Source organism: Onychomys torridus, chromosome 1 (assembly GCF_903995425.1).
Source record: "Onychomys torridus chromosome 1, mOncTor1.1, whole genome shotgun sequence".
Classification (NCBI taxonomy): domain Eukaryota; kingdom Metazoa; phylum Chordata; class Mammalia; order Rodentia; family Cricetidae; genus Onychomys; species Onychomys torridus.
In genome coordinates this window covers 53,778,578-53,799,680 of record NC_050443.1, presented here as the reverse complement: position 1 = coordinate 53,799,680, position 21,103 = coordinate 53,778,578, and the positions used below count along the sequence as shown (strand labels likewise).

At 42.9% G+C, this 21,103-nt stretch overlaps 1 protein-coding gene across 2 annotated transcripts in view; it reads left to right on the top strand.

The window, feature by feature from the left end:
- Window positions 1-20,612, top strand: part of Chd2 (chromodomain helicase DNA binding protein 2) — a 113,723-nt gene extending 93,111 nt beyond the window's left edge. Inside the window, exons 35-39 of one of the 2 annotated variants that reach the window (XM_036185228.1) lie at window positions 1,676-1,854; window positions 4,764-4,863; window positions 7,353-7,566; window positions 12,808-13,051; window positions 17,243-20,612. In XM_036185228.1, coding sequence (XP_036041121.1) covers window positions 1,676-1,854; window positions 4,764-4,863; window positions 7,353-7,566; window positions 12,808-13,051; window positions 17,243-17,576 — 1,071 coding nt within the window. In that variant the 3' untranslated portion in view covers window positions 17,577-20,612. The remainder of the gene's footprint in view (window positions 1-1,675; window positions 1,855-4,763; window positions 4,864-7,352; window positions 7,567-12,807; window positions 13,052-17,242) is intronic. The other variant, XM_036185219.1, reaches the window with a different exon arrangement.
- The last annotated feature ends 491 nt before the right edge of the window (window positions 20,613-21,103 follow it).

Below are 21,103 nucleotides of genomic sequence, written 5' to 3'. Positions count from 1 at the left end.
GGCCTTCATGAGTTTCTATGAACCTCACCTGTACAGGAACCTGCAGAGTTTAGATGGGTTCTCAGAGGCATTTGGGAAGTAGAAATGTGTTGGTTGGGAGACAAAACATTTAGAGACCCCATCTCAAAGAAGAATTTCCCTTTTTCTTTAGTCTATTGTTTATAGAGAAAATAGTATCAGTGACTAAGCTGAATAATAATAGGGCAGATAGCTAACTACCTGGATCATGTTGGTGCCCTTATGATAGGGTATGGAGGAAAAACAGTGGATACAGTGGAGGTCTGGTAAGAAGGGATCTGACCTAGTCTGGACGGCCTAAGGAGTGATGTTTGCATTGGGTTCTGAAGGAAGAGTCAAAGGTAGTGGGAGAAGAGGGGGATGAATATGCCAAGGTGGCAGGAAGGTGTGCATTTGAGGAAGTAGCACTCTGGCTAGAGTGGGGGGTTGAAACCTGCCGGCTGACCAGAAGGGCCTTGGCTAACGTTTGAAGTGGTGAAGTTCTGGAGCATACCTGCTGCCATGCTGTGGAGCTAAAGAACTGGACCCGGAAATATAGTTGTTTCCTCATGGAAGGATGGGAAGGTGCTGCTGTCCTTTCTGTGTTCCACACTCTGTATTCTTGTTCCAAACTCCCACAAGTTACGACTCACTTCAACAACTCTTTCAGGCTAAAGAAAAGCTGTCTTCTTTGAAATGAGAGACTGTTGACCCAGTTCTGTGAGGTCTTTGGCCTTCTCTGTATACTCTAAAACATACTTGCATACATTTTTTTTCCTTTGTAGTTAAGTCAGTTTTCTTAAGTTCTTTTATTTTCTGTGAGAATTATGTTTTATATGAAGTTCACTTAGGTACTAGAAAGAAAGCAATAGATGAGTGAATTGAATAAATGAATAAATTCATCATTTCTCTGTTTTTTTCCTTTAGCCTGTTGCTTATAAACAAATTAATACCTGCTGCTTCTGTGGAACTGTTTCCCTTGTTTTATGTTATTGGGTTTTGAACCAAGGGTCTTCCTAATATTAGCCACATATGTGGCTAAGTATGGTGGCACATGTTTGTAGCCCCATCACTGTGGAAACAGAGACAGGAAGATTGCAAACCCAAGGCCAGTTTAAGCGTATGAGGCAGGTTCCAGACGAGCTGGAGCTACATAGTAATTTATCTTTTCTGTAGAAATCACTTATGCATTTTTTTTTTTTATTTTCACAGTCATTTGTAAGTATTTTCCAAATTGTAGTGTCTTTTTTATTTCATTTTAAAAATTGAAGTTAAACACTGAAAAATACCCATGAATTTTATGAGTTTCTAGCTGAGGAAATTACCAGAGGATAGTGTTTTTGTTTTTTCATTATTAAGAAACTTGGTGATCATGGTTTTCAGGTTAAGCCTATAATACTGTTTTACATTTGATCTTCTTAGTGGCCACAGCCCTCTTGCAGATGAGGAAACAGAACATTCAGAGAGGCTAAGTCAGGTATCAAAGGTCCTCACTTAATCCCAAATATGGTGACGGCACTTGTACCTAGAATTTCTACGTATCTGCACTTGCCCCATTCCACTGGTGTTCCCACTGCTATAGTGACCCATAGCATGAGGGGGTGTTTTCGAATCTCGACGTGGATATGGTAATTGAACTCTTGGTGCAATGCCTCATGTGACTGTTGGACTGTTCCAGTGTAAAGAGAGGATGCGGCCTGTGAAAAAGGCACTGAAACAGTTGGACAAACCTGAGAAAGGACTCAATGTGCAAGAACAGCTGGAACACACCAGGAACTGCCTGCTTAAAATTGGAGACCGCATCGCCGAGTGCCTTAAAGCTTATTCAGACCAGGAGCACATCAAATTGTGGAGGAGGTAACCCACTCTGGCCTGGAATCTCCCCAGTTTCATTTGACAGTGTGTGGGTGTGCTGTGGTTTTAAAACAGAGAGCATAGTCACTTAATTTATTGTTGACAAACATACCTGTAGGCTTCAACTTCTTTTTCGTGAAATAAGCCATTTTGTTAAGACCAGCCTTCTGATGTGTCAGGATTATGCCATTAATGTAATTTATAAGAAGGAAATAATAATAATAATAATAATGATAATGATAATGATAATAATAATAATAATAATAATAATAATAATAATAATAATAAAAGATGTTCTCTTTTCCCAAGCTGACATAAAAACTAGCCAGTGCAGGTACCGACACATGAATTAAAACAAAGGTTAAAAGCACAAGAACTTGGGCTCTCCATTTCCCTCTCCTCTAGTTGAAGGACTCTAGTAGTAATTTAGATTAATATAAGACATTATGGCTTATATATATGTGTATTAATTTATAAACAGGTTAAGTATCCCTTTATCAAACATGCTTAGAATCAGAAGTGTTTTAGACTTTGAAATATTCATGAATATAAGTAATGACAAGTCTTGGGAGTGGTAATCAAATCTTACACAAAATTCACTCTTATTTCATGTATACTTAATATATATATATATAGCCCATAGGTATCCCTGTACAATGCATTTATTGCATCTGTATTTTGACTGTGGCCCATCATATGAGGGTGAAAGTATAACTTACCTCTTGAGATGTCTGTCTTGGGATTTTCAAAATAGGGACACTCAATCTGTATTCCCTTTAGATACTTGAAGAGATGACAACTCTCTAAAGTAACTGTAACAATAGTCAAGGTGGTGGCACAGTTTTCTAATTGAGCTACTCAAAATGTTGAGGCAGGAGGATCAAATACACTTTTGTGGACTGTAGATTAAGTTCAGGGCTAGACTGGCCAACCTAGTTAGACTGTCTTAAAATAAAAAAGAAAGGGAGCTGGGCGGTGGTGGTGCACGCCTTTAATCCCAGCACTCGGGAGGCAGAGGCAGGCGGATCTCTGTGAGTTCCAGGCCAGCCTGGTCTACAATGCAAGTTCCAGGTCAGCCAGGAATGTTACACGGAGAAACCCTGCCTCAAAAAACAAAACAAAATGAAAGAGTTGTGGATGAGGGCTTGGGGATGTAGCTTTGTAGTTGAGTATGTACCTAACCCTGACTTCAGTTCCCAGTACTAGAGGGAATTTTTAAAAGCTAATGCTAAGTTTATTTCCATAAACTATATTTACTTTGAGTCCATGTACTTCATGGTCCCTGCATCTTTGTAGTCTGTTTTTAGTAGATTGGTTTTTGAGTGAAAAGTAGATTTTCAGAAACCTGTCCTGATGCTAATGATAACATGCCACACATCCCTGAGTACAAGACATAGTTTTTGAAAAGTCATTTCTTTCCTCTTAACACTGTTTGCATTGTTTCTCTTTACTGAGCATATATGGCTTTCTTTTTACCAGATCAGAGGATAGTAACAGGTTATCTTAGGCTTTCTACTGTGCACTTGGATCTGCTGGTGTTCATCCCAACACCAGCAGTAGTTCATTAAAAAGTCCTTGGTTTTTAAAAGTTAAAAAATAGTACAAATTATGACTTCCATAGAAATTGTCCATCTAAAAGTAGGTATGGAAGCAATTTTAGAAGTTGTGTGAAGAAAATGCCTACAGGGATGGAGAGATGGTTCATTAGTAAGAGTACCTGCTTTTCTTCCAGAGGACCCAAGTTCAATTCCCTGCATCCATATAGTGGTTCACAGCTATCAATAACTCCACACCCTCTTCTAGCCTCCACAGATACCAGGCATACATATAGTACACAGAGATGTACTCAGACTAAACACCCGTAAACATAGCATAATAAATACTAATTAAAAGATAGAAAAGAAAATGCCTGCAGAAGGGTGGCCAGGGAGGCTAACTGCTGTGAGTATAGACAAGCTAAGTAGAAACACTTAAATGAGCGTATGGGCTCATGAATGGGCTTCAACAGAGGCTTGAGAGTGGACAGCAAGGGCACTGGGTATGTTTAGGGCTCAGTTGCAATGTCTCAGAAGACTGTTCTTTATAAGAGCCCTTAGGAAGCTAAGTGGCTCTCTACCTGACACAGTACGTTTACTAGTCAGTGGCCTAGCACAGCACAGCCATAGTGAAAGTGGAAAGCTTTCATGAGAAGTCTCTGCTACTTCAGGGTCTCTGTGCGAACACCCATCTTGTGCCATTCTTATGGTATACAGCAATGCCATGCTCGGACAAGGAGTTACTGAGAGTTTGAAGGAGGAGGTGACAGGCCTCACTGGTGACAGTTGGGAAGAAAGCACGGCAGTGACACAGGTTACCAGTTGATTGTTGGTCCCAGTGTGGGAGATGGTGGGAAAGATGGAGTGTGTAGGCAGAGTCTTGAGTGTAGGGAAGGCAAAGGAAGGCTTCTGGAATAGAGTGTGGCCGCCACTGTAGAAGTTCCTAGAACTGTTGACAACCCTCATCCTAAGACAGAAGCATGTAATGATATATTACTGATGCAAAGACTTTCTGTTTTAATCTTATTTATTTGAGATAGAGTGTCCTTTACCCAGGCTGGTCTCAAACTAACTGTGTAGCTGAGGATCTGAGGATGACCTGAAAACCCCCTGTGTGCTGGGATTGTAGCAAGAGCTTGAACACCTGGCTTAGTGCAGGGACTTGGAGAACATTTCACAGTAAAATTCAGTAGCTTGCCATCCATAAAATAGAATCACTTTTTAGCCAGGATGGTGGTGCAGACCTTTAATCCCAGCACTTGGGAGGCAGAGGCAGGCATCCTGGTCTACAGAGGGAGTTCTAGACAGCCAGGGCCGCACAGAGAGCCTGCCTCACACTTTTAAATGTGTCATTTACTAGTACAACTTTTCTTTCAGGAACCTGTGGATTTTTGTTTCCAAGTTTACAGAATTTGATGCACGAAAACTACATAAATTATATAAGATGGCTCATAAGAAAAGATCTCAAGAAGAGGAGGTAAAATACAAATCTAGTCCTAATGTATACTAATGTATAAAATAATTGCACATGAAATCCCCTTAGCTTTTGTTTTTTCCTGGGCTGGTATTGATAAATCTGTGGGGTTGTTGATGTAGACAGGCCACTGGCACTTTGCCTGTGTCTTACATGGTTTCAGTACAGCCCAAACAGGGTGACAGAAGCCACCACAGGCCACAGAGTTTGTCACCCGTGATCCAAACATAATTTCATACAGTGTGACTTTTCCTTGTACTAGCCATACATATTTCCTAACATTTTCCATGAGTAGCCAGACAGTATGACTGTTGTTTATTAGGTAAAATAGCCAATACATTCGAGCCAGAGGATTAGATATTTGCAGTGTCCAGGAGTTGTTACCCTCTCTTATGAGTAGGGAGATGGGTGTAGAGGTGACTTGGCTTCTGTGGAAGAATCAGTTCTTGTGCAGACTTCTATAGATCTGCTGCTTAGCCACATGGTCCATATCCAAATCAGCCACTGAGGAGCAATTGTGGAAATTGTTCCACTTTTCATTAATGTCTCAGGCTCACGAACACAGAGACTATGTTTCTCATCTATTGCCATTTCTTCAGTGCCTATAATCGTGCCAGGACCAGCGTGGACACTTAGAAGAATTTGTAATGTGAAATTAATGCATTATTGACCTGGGAATTATACTCTCAAATACTTCATAATTTAATTTTACACTGAAGAATATAATGTAATGGTAATAGAATAATACAATAATTGTGTATTAGTGCAATTCTAAACATAATAAAATTTTACATTTATATATTTATTTATTTTGTGCTTGTGTGAGAGAGAGAGTGAACATGGGAGTGCAAGAGGCAGCACTTACCTCATTATGTTCAAAGACAAGCTGCAGGAGTCTGTGCTTTCCTATCCTTCCATGTGTGTCTCAGGGATCGAACTCGGGTAGTCAGGCTTAGTGATGCATGCCTTTACCCACTGAGCCATCTCACTGGCTTCTCATTATTATAAAAATCCATGAAAGAATAGTTAGGAAAGATTCCAGAGAAGAATAAACTAGTCAGGAAAGGCCCTGAGATAGGAGGGAAAATTGGATTGAGGATCTAAGTTGGACACACAGAGGTAGAGGACTCCACAGAAGCGTATGAGGTTGAATGGCAAATGTATCAGTATCCAACTATGGGGAGTGAGTTATCTTAGTCTTTCTATAGGATAGTTGTCTTGGTTAGGGTTACTGTGCTGTGATGAAACACCATGAACAAAACAAACTTGGGGAGGAAAGGGTTTATTAGGCTTATGCTTCATTATCGTTGTTCATCAGTGAAGAAAGTCAGGACAGGAACTGAAACAGGGCAGGAACTTGGAGGCGGGAACTGATGCAGAGGCCATGGAGGGATGCTGCTTACTGGCTTGCTCTCCCTGGCTTGCTCAGCCTGCTTTCTTATAGAACCCAGGACTACCAGCTCAAGACAACCCCTCACCATGGGCTGGGCTTCCCTGCATTGATCACTAACTAAGAAAATGTCCTATGGGCTTGCCTACAGCCCTGTCTTATGGAGGCTTTCTTCTGTTGAAGCCCCTCCTCTCATAACTTTAGCTTGAGTCAAGCTAACATCAAACAAACCAGCACAACGGTTCTTCAAACTTTGTTAGAAGAGTAGACATATGCTTCTACATCTGAGAGTTTAGTTTAAGGGGCTAATTAAAGGTTAAAGCATTCTTATGATGGGAATGACTGCAGTCCAAAAATAATGGGAGGATTATGGTCATGTATTCTTACTGAAGAGTAATAATCAAGCATTAAATAAAATATGGTAGTATTAAACATCATGCAGGGAAAGATATTTTCATAATGTGCTAAATGAAGAAAGGACAGAATCAAGTAATATTTGTTTTTTATTCTTTATACACAAAAGGCTTAGATATGGACCAAATTATTTGTAGTCATTTCCCTCATACTTAGATTTGAAGTCACTGTACACTTGTAAAATTTTATTTTGAGACTCTTGCTTGGATGAAGGAGTGGTATAGCTGCAAGGTCTAATGTCCAGCTTGAGGACTTGGCTGTAGTAACCCCTCCCATTTGACAGCTGGTAGTTCTGTACTCTAGCTAGCCTTGGAAACGTAGCAGTCATGCTTTTGTGTAGCCAAGAGAGTCTTCCGCGTCTGCCGAGTGCTTGGCCCCTCGTACAGGGATAGGCTATGGCCAGTGACACCTGGCTATGGCAAGTGTGTTCTCATGGGGGCTTAGTGGAGGTTGGTTTTCTGCAGTAATCTAGTAGATCAGAGTCCATAGACAGCTGACTCCCTGTTAGGCAGGCTGCTGGAGCTGTAGGTCTCAATGGAGTTCACCAGCGATTTTGGTAAGAAGGTATTAATGGCAGCTCAAAGGTATAGAAGAACAAGATGGATCTGTTTAGGGAGATGACCTTTATCCTGCTCTCAGGAGTTAAGCCTAGCGTCCTAAGCTCTTCAATTTCCTTTTACTCTGCCAGGAACAAAAGAAGAAAGATGATACGCTTGGTGGTAAGAAACCATTTCGACCAGAGGCCTCGGGCTCAAGCCGGGATTCTCTGATATCTCAGTCCCATACCTCACACAACCTTCATCCTCAGAAGCCTCATTTGCCTGCCTCCCATGGTCCACAGATGCATGGACATCCAAGAGATAACTACAGTCACCCCAACAAGAGACACTTTAGTAATGCAGGTAGGCCTCTAGATAGCTTTTAAAAGGTGTCAAAACCCCTAGTCATTTCATTTCCCAAGGACTTTTGTACTTTCCCCAAGACCTTGTTGTCTGTACTTGGTTTTTATAAAACATGAAATAAAGATCTAGAAGGTTAAGGACCAGCTCTAAGTTAAGGGGATCAATGGTACCATGAAAAGTAATGGGCAGACGTAGAGAACAACTCACATCCTGTGTGTAAGAATGATCACTAATTAATTAAAAAAATGTCCTACAAGCTTGCCTAGGTGTGTAGGGAGGGCATTTAAAACTGCTAATATTGAGTCGGTGACAAAAGATAACCAAATAGAAAAAACAAGCAGTGGACTGTCAGCAGTGAAGAAGTAGCCTGTGTTAGTGAGAGGATGTCAGAAACTGTAACTCTGAGACAGTTTATTAGCAGGTAGAATAGAGGGACTGGTTAAGAAATGGGAGAAAGATCTAAACAGACATTCTCAGAAGACGGTGATAAGCTCTGAGGCACCCTAAATTCAGTTATAGGCCAGACGGGGAGGGAGGGGCTTCAGTAGAGGAAGATGATTGATCGAAACTCACAGCTTCAAGATAAATCAACAGAGAGGAGTGCGCCCATTCTTTGCTGAGTGCCGTAGATTACCTCGAGGCCACATTGCATTTTGCTTTTGGAACCAACCAGGCAAGATGTAGCAGAAACTTTCTTTATGGATGAATGTATCCAAGATGCTGCCATCTATGTCACCTGACTCTTTTTCAGTAAATGATGTAGGTTTGTTTAAAAACACTTATGATTGAACATCCCCAAATTTCACTAGAATAGATCCTAACCTTTGGTCCAGTGGACATTTTCCCAGCTGCTATAGAGTCAGGCTGCTGGTGACTCAGGGATTTTCACCTGTGGCTTGTCCTTTGACCTTTAGGTAGGCATTTGTACCTCAATAAGTCCTTTATTTCTGAGACCTTTTAGTCTTGTTTGTTTTAATAAAGGTATATAATTGGCCAACAGGTATAAAGAAAAGCACTCAGCATTATGGGCCACAGTGAGACACTACTTTACACCTGATAACTGTTACTAACGCAACACAGTGTTGGTAAGGATGCAGAGAAAAAGGCAGCCTGTACCACTGTTGTTAGATTAACACAGCCATTAGAAAACACAAGTAGGGGTTCCTGAAAGCATCAACATAGAACTCTCGTATGACCTGCAAGTTGAGTGTGTGCATCTCATGCTGAAGAGGTATGGGAGCTTGCAGGTGTGTTAATGCCAACTACTTATTTACCAGAGCCAGCACATGGAATCCACCTGCGTGTCCATCAATATTGAGTGGAAAAAGAAAATGTGATAAGTGTTACCCATTAGAAGTGAACCTGCAACTTGTGGCAGTGTGGGTGAGCCCAGAGAATACTATGTTTAGAACTGTAAGCTGGTGCAGAAAGTCAAAGCTACATGGTTTCTCTGTGTGTGGAACCTAACAGAGTTGAACTTAGGGGATCAGAAAGAAGAGTGTTTGACTGGGGAGCTGGGATAAGAGGTGGAGGAATGCTGGGTGAAGGGGACCATAGTTAGGAGAGAGGTAGATGCTCAAGAGAGAAACTGTACAGAATGGTGACTGTAGTTAATAACAAGATGTTAATTAGCATATTATAAAATAATGTAGTTAATTCAATAACAAAAATCAGTGGGAGGCTTTAAATATTCTTTCCATAGACACAAAAAGCATTTGTTAACTCAGCCATTGTATAGTTAATGTGTATTTTAAGATATACACAAAATAAGTATATGTAATTTTTATTTGTTAATTTAAAAATCTTGAAATTTAATTTTTGAAACAACTTAAAAAAGAAAAAGGAAAGTAAATTGAATTAGATTTTGGAAATTTGTTTAGAAAAAAGGAGAAATGGCCAAGCAAGCTGGCACACACCTTTAATCCCAGCAATTGGGAGATAGAGGCTGGTGGATCTCTGATAATTCAAGGCCAGCCTGGTCTACAAAGTGTGTTCCAGGACAGCCAAAAATACATAATAGAGAGACCCTGTCTCAGAAAAAAAAAAAAGAAAGAAAGAAAAATGTAGAAATAAAACTAAAGGTGAGTGTGGTAGTGTCTGTAATTCCAGAACTAGAGGGGCTGAAGCAGGAGAGTCCTGAGTTCAAGGTCAGCCTGAAGAATGTATAAGATTTCCTCAAGCTGGGTGGTGGAGGCAGAGGCAGGTGAATCTCTGTGAGTTTGAGGCTAGCCTGGTCTACAGAACAAGTTCTAGGACAGACAACACACAGAAACCCTGTCTCGAAAAAACAAAAACAAAACAACAACAACAACAAAATCCAAAAAATAAAAAAGAAAAGAAAAAGATTTCTTTAAAACCTCAATACAGCTATGTGTCAGATTTTTCTTTTTTTTAAAGATATAGGTTAAGGATTAGGAAATTCATATGAAAAAGTAAAACTGCTCATATGGCAAAATGACCACCCTTGCCAATGTCAGGAAGTGTTAAGGCAGAGAGGTAACCAAGTTTTCACTCATTCCAATTAGCAATAATTAAAGGGAGAAATGCACGCTAGTTATTAAGGATAGGAATTGATATAGTCATTTTTAGAAAATAATTTGAAATGAATAAATATACAGTCCCTTTGACCACAATTCTCTTGTCTGGATATCAGTTCTGTAGAATGAGGACACGTTTAAATATTACATTGGCAAAAAGCTAGAACTGGAATGTCCACTAATTAGGAGAATGAAAACTGAGTATTAGGACATCTGTACCCAATATCATCTACCATTACAAGGAATTGGCTAGACCAGCCATTATGCACTTGCTGGTAATATTAGTACTTGGGAGGCCAAGGCAGGAGCACTGGCTGCTATTCCAGAGGACCTAGTTCAATTCCCAGCACCCACATGGAAACTTGCAGCCATTCCAGTTCTAGAGACTCCCTCTTGTGGCCTCTACAGGTACTGCATACATGTGGTGCACAGACATCCATCCTGGCAAAAACATTCATAGATGTAAAAGAAAAATAAATAAAATTGAAAAAAAAAAAAAAAAAAAAAACGTCAGTGAGGGGAATAATAAGAACCAAACAGTAATCATGGTGTATTTTTACAATAATCATATTATATTAAAAATCCATGTCTGTAGTTTTAAATTTACTGAGGTGAAATTCATACAAGATAAAGGTAAGCATTTATAGGTGAACCATCCAGTGGTATTTGTACACTCAAAATTCTGCATAATAGTTCTGCCTCCTTCCTAATTTCTCTATCACATCAATGGAAATTCTATACCTAGTCCCCATCCTCTCTTTCTAGCTGTCTGTATTTTACCCCTGTAAATTAACTTATTTCTGAATACTTCAGGTAAATGGAATATACAGCAAAGTATTTTCAAAGTTCATCCTAACTCTAGTGTGAAGCAATAATTAGTTCCCTTCTATGGAAGGTAGTATCCACTCAGTGGGTATACCATGCTTTTCATTCATCGGTGGACATTAGTCTCTCCTTTTTTGTTGTTGAGAATAGTAATAATATAAACATTTGTATCCATATATTTGCTTGAATACCTGTTTGCAGTTGTTTTAGCTAGGTGCATGGGGATGGGATTGCTTGTTCTATGGTAACTTTGACGTAAGTACTTGTGTGAACAGAAAAGGGCATGAAAGTGAAGTGTGGTCAGTAGTAACTATTGCCTTAAGACTGGTGGGAATAGAGGGAGAGTGTTTGAATTTAATGATTATTCATTGTTTATTGCCTCACTAGTTAAAATAAGCAAAAGTTATTTTTAGAAGAATAAAATAAAAATTACTGAAAAAGACAAAGCATATAGAAATATAGAAGCATAATGTAAGATTTATTTTACAGATTCAGTTTTTCTACAGTAATCAAGATGAAGTATATTTCTTTCTAAACCTTAGTTCTAGAATTCCATTTGTGTACACACACACACACACACACACACACACACACACACACACACACAGAGTGGATTTTGAGTTTGAGGCTTCATAGCAAGGTATTATCTCAAAAAGTGCCCCCATATCTCCTGTAAACTTTTATATACTAAAATTATGTCTGAGGCTGGAGAGCTGGCTCAGGGGTTAAGAGCACTCACTGCTCTTCTAGAGAACCTGGGTTCAGTTCAACAGATTGTGCATGCGCCCTTTATACTTTTTGTAAAAATTTCAAGATTTTTTTAAAAAGAAAATTTATTTTTATTTCCTCCCTCTCTTACATCAAAGTAGTGCATACCTTTAATCCCAGCACTGGATTAGGCAGACCTAATGTGAGTTCAAGGCCAGCCTGGTCTCCACATAATTCTAGGCCAGCCAAAGCTATATAATAAGATCTAACTGAAAAAAATTTAATTAATTGCTAGTACTTGGGGATTTATTTTTTTCATTTTATGTGTATGAGTATTGTTCACATGTATGTCTGTGCATGATGTGCATGCCTGATGTCCACAGAGGTTAGAGGAAGTTCTTTCTCAAAGCCCCTGGAATTGGAGTTATAGATGGTTGTGAGCCGCCATGTGGGTGTTGGGGATTGAACCCGGTGCTCTTAACCACTGAACCATCTCTCCAGTTTGTTACAGTTATTTAAAAATCATCGCCCATTAACTTCCTCAGTATCAAAACCATTTCTTTGTGGTATTTCCCATTACATGCTTTTTTCCTTTTGATTTTTGGTCTTGTGTTCTTTGGTTATTTTTCCTTTAGTAGGTGACTTGGTGCTCTAAAACTTGTTGAAGCTTTAGCTGGTGTTCCCAGACTAGGAGTTGTCCATCTCAGTGTGGTGCCCTGGCTTACCTGCCCTGGGCTCAGCCCTTCGAGTATTCTTGTGGTCTAAGGAAGGAAAGTCTTTAGTGAAAGAGGTCTTCAGAGGCTCGACACAGCTGGTATCAGAAGGTTGAAGCCCCTTCAGCTGTGTAACTGAGGGCGCTACTGTGAAACCTCAGTACCACTGTCCAGATTCCCTCGGGGTTCCTAGTGAGTCTCATTTCCAGGGGCTGCTGCACACTGGGGCAAGCAAGAATGAAACACATAAGCCGTGGTTTGGAAGGTCTCAGCAGGGACAGAGGGGATAGAGTTTCTTTGGCCTTAGAAGTTGGTGGCAGCAGAGAAAATGTTAGGACTCATTCATTACTCGTGTTAGTGATAAAGCTAAGGAAGGAAATGATTATCTCCTTCCAACCTGTTAGCCTTCAGTAAATTCTGCCATGTGTTGTAGTTATGAAACATATCTCTTCTTGCAGATCGAGGAGACTGGCAGAGGGAAAGGAAGTTCAACTATGGTGGTGGTAACAATGCCCCCTGGGGCAGTGACCGGCACCATCAATATGAGCAGCACTGGTACAAGGATCACCATTACGGTGACCGGAGACACATGGATGCCCACCGTTCTGGAAGCTACCGGCCTAACACCATGTCCAGAAAGAGACCTTATGAGCAGTACAGCAGTGACCGAGACCACCGGGGACACAGAGACTATTATGACAGGTGTGTAGACAGTGTGAGAGGCCAGGTCTGACCTGACTGGACACGCATATGGGAGGAAGCATGGTGATGCTCATACAGGTTTGTCTGTCTACTGCAGAATGAGCGTCTTGCATGAGTCAGTTATAGATCCCATGTGCCTGCTATCAGAATAGCTTCAGGATGCTGCAAGGGAGGCTGTTTTATAGCTGTATCTCTTACTTGATGTGTATGAATGTTTTGCCCCCATGTGTGTATGTATACCATGTGTGGGCCTGATACCTTGGGGGGTCAGAAGCCTGGGTTGATGTCTGGACCTGGGTACAGAAGATTGTGGGCTGCCATGTGGGTTCTCTACAGGGGCCGCAAGGGCTCTAACACCTGAGCCATCTTTCTAGCCCCACCATTACTTTGTTCTTGGAGAATTTTATAATGCATAGAAATTTGATTTTGGTCATTTCACCCCAGTGCCCTCTCTCATCCCTCTCTGCACCCTGCTGTGACCCTTCTTCCAGCAGGCCTCTCCTCTACCCTTCTGTGTTGAGATCCAGTGAGCTTTCCTGTGGTTGCTGCATGCGTGGGCTGGGGTGTTACATATGGCATGGGCAACTTAGGAGTAGCTGTGTCCCTGGAGAAAATGGCACTGCTCTCCCAGCAACCTTTTTGTGTTTTTGTTTTTAGATTAGCATATAGTGTGTTCTGTACCTTCGTGACATTTTTGAACAAAGTGTGTTTTCCTTCCCGCCGTCTCCCCCTTGTAACTTCCTCCCAGATCCTTTTCCTCTCCCATGTCCCCATACTTCCTCATCACGTAATATAGCCTCTTGGTTTCCTTTCTAGATTTGTAGATTTTTCCTATGCTTAAACCATATGTACATGTATACATTATAGGCTAGTATCCATGTTTGTATGAGGGAGAACGTTTGATTATCTTTCAGAGTTTAAGTTACATTGTGTAGTATTGTACCTTCCAGACCCATCCACTTTCCTGCAAATTTCGGAGAGGCAGCATTAGGAGACTCACTAGCCAGCTTGCCTAGCCTAAGCAGTGAGCTACAGGTCTTGACAGGGTTGGGGCAGTGAGATGTTTTAGTTGGTAAAGGTGCTTGCAACCAAGCCTGATGACCTGCACACATATGGTGGCATATATGTGCACACAAAATTAATAGATGAATAATTTAATGTAATATTTCTTTAAAAGGTGAGTGGTGCCTGAGGTATGATAGCTGAGGGTGGCCTCTGGCCTTCACATTCATGTGCATACACCCCTGAACATGTGTCCACACATACCTACACATGTGAATATGCACACAATATGGAGTCAACAGTAATAGTTCCTAACGTGACCCTCATTCTGCAGGGATTCTGAGGTAGGTACCAGCCTGTGGTCCTTGCCTACCTGGGTCCAATAACTGAAGTCAGGGCCTTTTGAAGTTGTACCTTCTCTTCAGCCATACAGCGCCATTAGTGAGGTGATAAGTCAGTTTCAGTTTGTGAGTTGGCAAGTGTGGGAAGAGCACTATGTTTTACCAGACCTTAATTCAGAAGCTGATTGATTGGCCTCCATAGCAACCATGGTCTTCCCCAGGCTGTTGTTAGCTTTATGCATAGACTCTACTGTGAATTTAAAGTGTCCTGCTGTTGTTTGGAAGATGCATTAGGTGAGTACCAGTAGCCTGCATTGGCCACCTCAGCTGAAGGAGCCTCTGCTCTTACTACCTACCACCTGGTGTCCCTCATCTCATCTGGCTCCTTTGTGGAGGTCTGCTTTTGCCCCTTGCCTTCTCTGTCACTGAGGCTGTACTGTGAAAGGTGTTGATTTTGAAGGGTGTTTTTGCTGGATGTAACGTTTTAGATTGTTGGTTTGGGTACTTTGAGGCACTCCTTTGTTGTCTGCTTGTGTGCTTCTGACAAAAAGGCCTTGTTCTCCTTTTTCCTGAGTACCTATGCTGTGTGTCCTGTGCTGTGTGTCCTGTGCTGTGTGTCCTGTGCTGTGTGTACTATGCTGTGTGTATCTGCCTGTCTGCCTTCCTTGCCTCTGTACCTTTGTTTGTGGTACAGAGATTAAACCCAGGGTTTTGAATGTACTAAGCAAGTGCTATGCCACTTAGCTGCTTCCCAGCCCTGGCAGATATTTCTTTGTGTTTCCTGAATAACTCAGGAATTACTCAGCTTCTTGGATATATAGGGTTATTACATCCATAAATTTGGAAGATTTTCTGAAGTCCTGAAACTTGCTCTGTAGACCAGGCTGGCCTTAAACTCACAGAGATCCAATGCATTTATGAGTGCAGGTGCCCAAGGAGGCCAGAGGCATCAGATCACCCTGGAAGTGGGTTATAGATGGTTGTTAAGCCTCTTGACATGGGTGCTAAGAACTGAACCCAGGTCCTCTAGAAGAGCAGCAAATGCTCTTAACCACTGAGCCCTCTCTCCAGCCCCTCTCTTTCAATTTTAATAGGTTGTTTTGCTGAGAATAGTAGTCTGGTTGACAGTTGTGGTGTGTCAGGACTTGGAGAACATCCTTCCAGGCTCTTCTGCTTTAAAGGTTTCTGCAGGTATTATTCTATTACAATCAGATGTTTTTTCATGGGCCTGCCTTCCCAGGAGACTTGGATATTCTTTCTTGCAACTTTAAATATCCTTTAATCTATATTTTTAATGTTTTAACTGTATTATATCATTTTGTTGTTGTTGTTCGTTTGTTTTTTTCCTTTTCTTTTTCTGGTCTTGTTGAATTCTTGTCCTCTAGGTCTCCTGTACCTACATGGGCATCTTTTCTCTAGGCTTGGGGAATTTTCTTTTCTGATTTTACTAAAGATACTCTCTATTCTTTCTCTATAGTTTGTCCCTTTGTGCCATAATTTGGAGGTTAGGTCTTTTAATGGAACCTCAAACTCTCCCACATTCTGTTGATATTTTCTTGTACAACTTTCTCAGTGACTTACTGAGAAATCCAGTTCCTCTGCCCAGTCATCCTCCGTCCGACTGCTTTTGACACGACCCTTTCTGTTGTGTTTTTCTGCTAATGGACTCACTGAGCTTTTCATTTCCAGGATCATTTCAGTTTGGATTTCCTCCCACAATTCAAACTCTGTTTTCCTGTTTTGGATTGACGTTTTTCACTCCACTCATCTTTGTCTTTGAGGTGTTTGCCCGTAGTGAAATCAGTCTTTTAAATTCTTTGTCTTCTAGGTCATTCTCATTAGGAGCCGTTACTGTTGTGTTTTTGAAGATGTGTTGCTTACTTATTTTTGTATGTGTGGGTCTGTTTGTCTGTTTTATGGCTGTGTTGGCATTTGTCTATCTGTAGTTTGGTTTTGGTTGAGATTTTCCTTTTCGTTCAGCTCATCTTTCTTCTTTTAGTAGAGGAGTTTACGTTGCTCAGGATTCATAGCAGAGTGGAGAGTGGAGCATCCTTCCTGTCTTTGTCTCTGTTTGATGCTATAGCCTCTGATCCAGGTCTTTGCTTGTCTGCTGCAGCCTGGTATCTTCAGTCTCAGTCAGGAGCTTGGAACAAGTTTCCCCTGGGTCTAAAGGCCAGATAGGACAACTGGAGGGTCCCAGTCAGGTAGCTGGTAGGACTCTGGGTCTCTGGGACATGTGGGGTATGAGTGTCCCTGGTGGAGAGTGACTTGGGAGCGGTGAGCTTGGAGAAAAAGGGGCCAGGAGGAGGTGGTGGTCCTTAGCAAGCAGCTGCCAGGCTTGGGCTACTGGTGTGGTGGGGGTCTAGGTGTGTAGGTAAGCCTGCCATATGTGTGGTGGCTAGAGAGTCCCTGGTGGGGTGAGTCAATTTGTAAAATAATTTTAGGCAGCCTTAATACTGAATATCTAGGTTGATTCTGGGTTTTGCTGCTATTAATAATTTACAAATGGTTTCTGTGTATTTTTTCTCTTGAGTGTGGTGAAGAAATATGAGAATGTTTATAGTTGTGTTTTCCTGGAGGGAGAGTGAGTTAAAAAACTGTCAGTGATTGTCCACATGCGTCCACACATGACTTCAGCTCTGAAGATCGTACGTCATTTCATAGGATGCCTTTTACGAACTGACTGTTTCCAGGTCTTGTATGTGTGTATGTTGTGTGTTTTGGTTTCCTGGTGATAGAAACATTTGTCTCTGGGTCCATGTGTGCATGAGGAAATGCCAGCAGAAGAGGGAGAGAGATGCAGAGTCTGGTTTGGGTCTTTCAGCTGACACTTGCATCTCTCTTTCAGGCACCATCATGACTCTAAGCGGAGGAGATCAGATGATTTTAGGCCCCAGAATTACCACCAGCAGGATTTCCGACGAATGTCTGACCACCGACCCACGATGGGTTACCACGGCCAGGGACCCTCAGACCATTACCGCTCTTTTCACACAGACAAGTTGGGGGAATATAAACAGCCCCTGCCCTCACTGCACACTGCGGTCTCAGATCCTCGCTCACCTCCTTCCCAGAAATCTCCCCATGATTCCAAGTCACCCTTGGATCACAGGTCTCCTTTGGAGAGGTCACTAGAACAGAAAAACAACCCAGATTATAACTGGAATGTTCGGAAAACGTAAAGGGCGACCCCGCCAGGGGAGAGGTCGCAGGAGTCATCAAGCACTTGGACGTTTTGGTCTGGTCCAGCGGGGGCCAGTGCTCAGGCTGCTGAGCGGAGTGTTTGGATGCGCTGCTGCTGAGCCCACTAAGCTGGCGGCTGAAGGAGCACTTGAGGGGGTCGGGGGCCTTGGTCTGCTGCTTTGGTTTGGCCTCCACTCCTGCACTTTGGCACCCCATCCCATCCTAGCCTCTTGTGGCCTCCCACCTCCGTGGGTGTCGGGGGAAGAGGCGACTTTCTGTACCAGCTGCATTGGCTGCTTCCCCTGGAAGGACTCGGGGATGTGAGAGTCAGTGAATGTTAGAGTCAGCATGTGTGACCAGGGCAAGGACCTGCTGGACAGTGTGTGATTGGTTCACTGTGGCACCAGGGATGCTGCTGATGGGAGGTGGGAAGTGGGAGATCACAGGGCGGGTTTCATACTGCAAGACTTGAAAGGGGAACAGGTATGCCCCTCAGATGTGTTCTTGGGAGAAATGATACACTCGGTCTCATTATGTGAAGTGGGTTGGGGATAAAGAGACAGGGAATAACTTCCACTGTGGCCTCCTACCTGCCAACACTAATTTTTCCCGTACTAGCTTTGTACATTTCAAAGGTTTGGTCTTCTGGTGGGGTCCATTTCCCTGTTTGTCAGGGAAAGTTGGATCTCTCTGGCTGATTTTAGAGTACTGTGACTTTGGCGTCATCAGTGCCAGATCTTACTTGTTTGGGGAGTGGGCTGAGTGGGTGTGGGGTGGAGATGGGGGGTGGGGTAGTGTGACCAGGAACTAGGAATCCCTGGTGGGTTTCTGGTTCCTGGGTTGAGAAGGAAAGTCACAGGTCCTGGAGATGGAAATGGAGTTGGCCTGCTGATGAGATACCTGCTGGTGAGCTCAGGGGTGGGGCACTCATGCAGATGGGGGGGGGGGGGACTCCTGATGTGGGCATTGGTAGTCCCAGCAAGCAGGGAGCTTTCAGTATTGGAGTGGGTCAGCGAATGCACTTGCATATTGGTTCCTTTACACGGCGTGAAGAGGCAGGCTATACTGGCCCAAACATCTTGACAGTGAAGGTGTGCAGTCAGATGAAAACAGCTACTGATGTGGTTACATTTCCATTGCAAGTTGGGATTCAGTAGAACCAAACCCTGTTTCTTTACGATCTGTAGAATATAAACCCAAGTTATTTTTATCCCAAATCCCAAGCACCCATGACTGGGGTAGCTGAGCTGTAAGATGTCAGGAGGCCTGTTAGGGTCAGATTGGGTTGGGTTGAGGGGGAGGGCCGCTGGTGGGTTGCATCATTGCATGGCTCTTCTCAGTGTATGGATAACTGGGTCGGTCCTGTGGTTTTACTCACTTTCAGTATAGCTTGCCAGTATTGTTAGGATATCCAAAAACCTTTCTAGATGGAGACAGCAAAACTGACTTGAACATAAGGTATGGTGTGCCTCTGTGAGAGTCCAGGCTCATTCTGAGTTGATGAAAAGTCTTGTGTTGGAAGTACGCAGGATACAGCTCTTGGGGAGCTCCCTTGGGGACAGGGTGGGGCCGTCCTGGGCAGTACCATTAATGACTTTCCCAAGACAAGCTTGAGTGGTGTCCTTGAGTGCGTCTGGCCATGGTATGGCTGTGGTGGGCCATTGCTTCTGCTGCTTAGAGTACCATGGACCTGGCTGTGCAGAGTCAGTCCTTGTAGCCAGTGCTCAGTAGACCATCACCTTCTTGATTCCTCGTGGTCCTTTACCCTGACTATGTATGTGCATGACTGCACTGGAGTTCCCTGGCTGTAGTCTCCTGCCTGGTGGCCTGCCATGACTTCTCAGTTGAAGGCTGAAGTCTGGTCTCTTTTGGCCACACAGTGAAAAAGTGAACCATAGATGGAGCTTCTTGCTGATAACATCAACACTAGTCTGTTGGGCATACTGTGCTCTGAGGTGCTGGGAGTGCAGCAAGAACAGGAGGTGCCCCTGTGGAAGGTGGAGGGCCTTGCCTTTCTATACTAACCCAGGTCTGTCTTTCTTCCAACTTGTTGGTAGAAGTTACAGGTTATTCTCAAAGGTGTCTCATCATGAGGAAAAAGGAACTTCCTTTTGTTCACATTCAGGACTAAAGTGCCATAAAGTGTAGCAAAAGGCAATGTTGGCCAGATCAGTGTTACATTGATTCTAAGATTACAGTATCTCCCATCAAACATCTGTTAAGGTGTTGAAGTGTATTTGAAGAGTGGGTTGGGAGAAAGGAGGCATTCCTCTTGCTTTAAACCAGTATGTGCATCACATGCTTAACACGGGAATTTGCACAGGTGGGAGAAGCTGCCAGTGGAGTTCTTCTGGAACCTAGCGTTGGGCAGCCCATTGTTGAGGAAATGGCGGGACTTGAGGAGAGAGTGAGTGTTGCCGAGGCCTGAAGTACTGTGATACACTGTGACCCTAGAAAAGGAAGGTGACGTCTCTGTTGATCACTGTGTCCTCTCATTGGCCAGCCTGCGGGAGCCCAATCTCATGGTCCTTCCTTGGACTCTGTAGTCATTCCTTAAGCCCCGCCAAGGGAACGCAAACATTTCTCACTGTGCTGCTGATGTTCTGAGCTGGTGTGGCTGGCAGCTACATCGGGCCTTGCAGAGCAAAGGTGATTCACTTAAGTGTTCACACACAGCAACACTGAAATCCTGTAGACCAAAACCCACTTGTCAGCAGGAGCTGTGTCCAGGCCCAGCACCTGTGGTCTTCTAGCTCATCTGAGGCCAGCTGTATCGGGTGAAGAGAGCCATGCCAAGGGTCCAGGCTGCTTTAGTCCATCTGTGCCCTACCCATTTGGGAACAGGTGGTTTTTCTTGTAAACTTGTGGACTTTTGAAACCTGTTGACTAAACAGTAATTAATTTATATTTGTGAAAAATGCCACTGTCCTGGTGATTTCTGATGTAAATAATGTTGTTTATATAGTATGTATTAAAATTTTCCTACATTGTAAAACTGCTGTACTTTTGATTCTTGTGTATTAAAAAGTGTTACTAAGGATTTTTAGAATCGGGCTAACCAGATGCATTACGTTCTGGTGTAAGGCAGATAGATGCCTTGAAGATGCTTCCTTTCCCTTCCCTTGCTGGTGGCATGGCCATGTGTCCAGACTGGTCTACAACTTCATCGATGGAGTTTGTTTTTAAGTTACAGTTTTGTTGTTAGTTATAGATAGTTTTCTGTCCCTGACCAGCTCCAGGCCACAACCCACAGCTGTGCACTTCTTGAGACAGCATGGAGCTATTAAAGCTGGTAGTCATGCAGGACTTCCCTGAGCTGCTCGGGGGTTGGGGGTTGGGGCTCTGGGGACGCCTGCCTTGAATATCCACTTCTGTCCAGAAGGAAGCAAAGACATCAGACCTGCCAGCCTGCGGCTTTAGTGTAGTTAACAGTTGGGTTATATATTCTTGAGTGGGGAAAAACGCTTTTCTAATGGGGACAGTGACTCAAATGTGAACTTGCAATTTGGCAGAGGCAGGCTCAGCG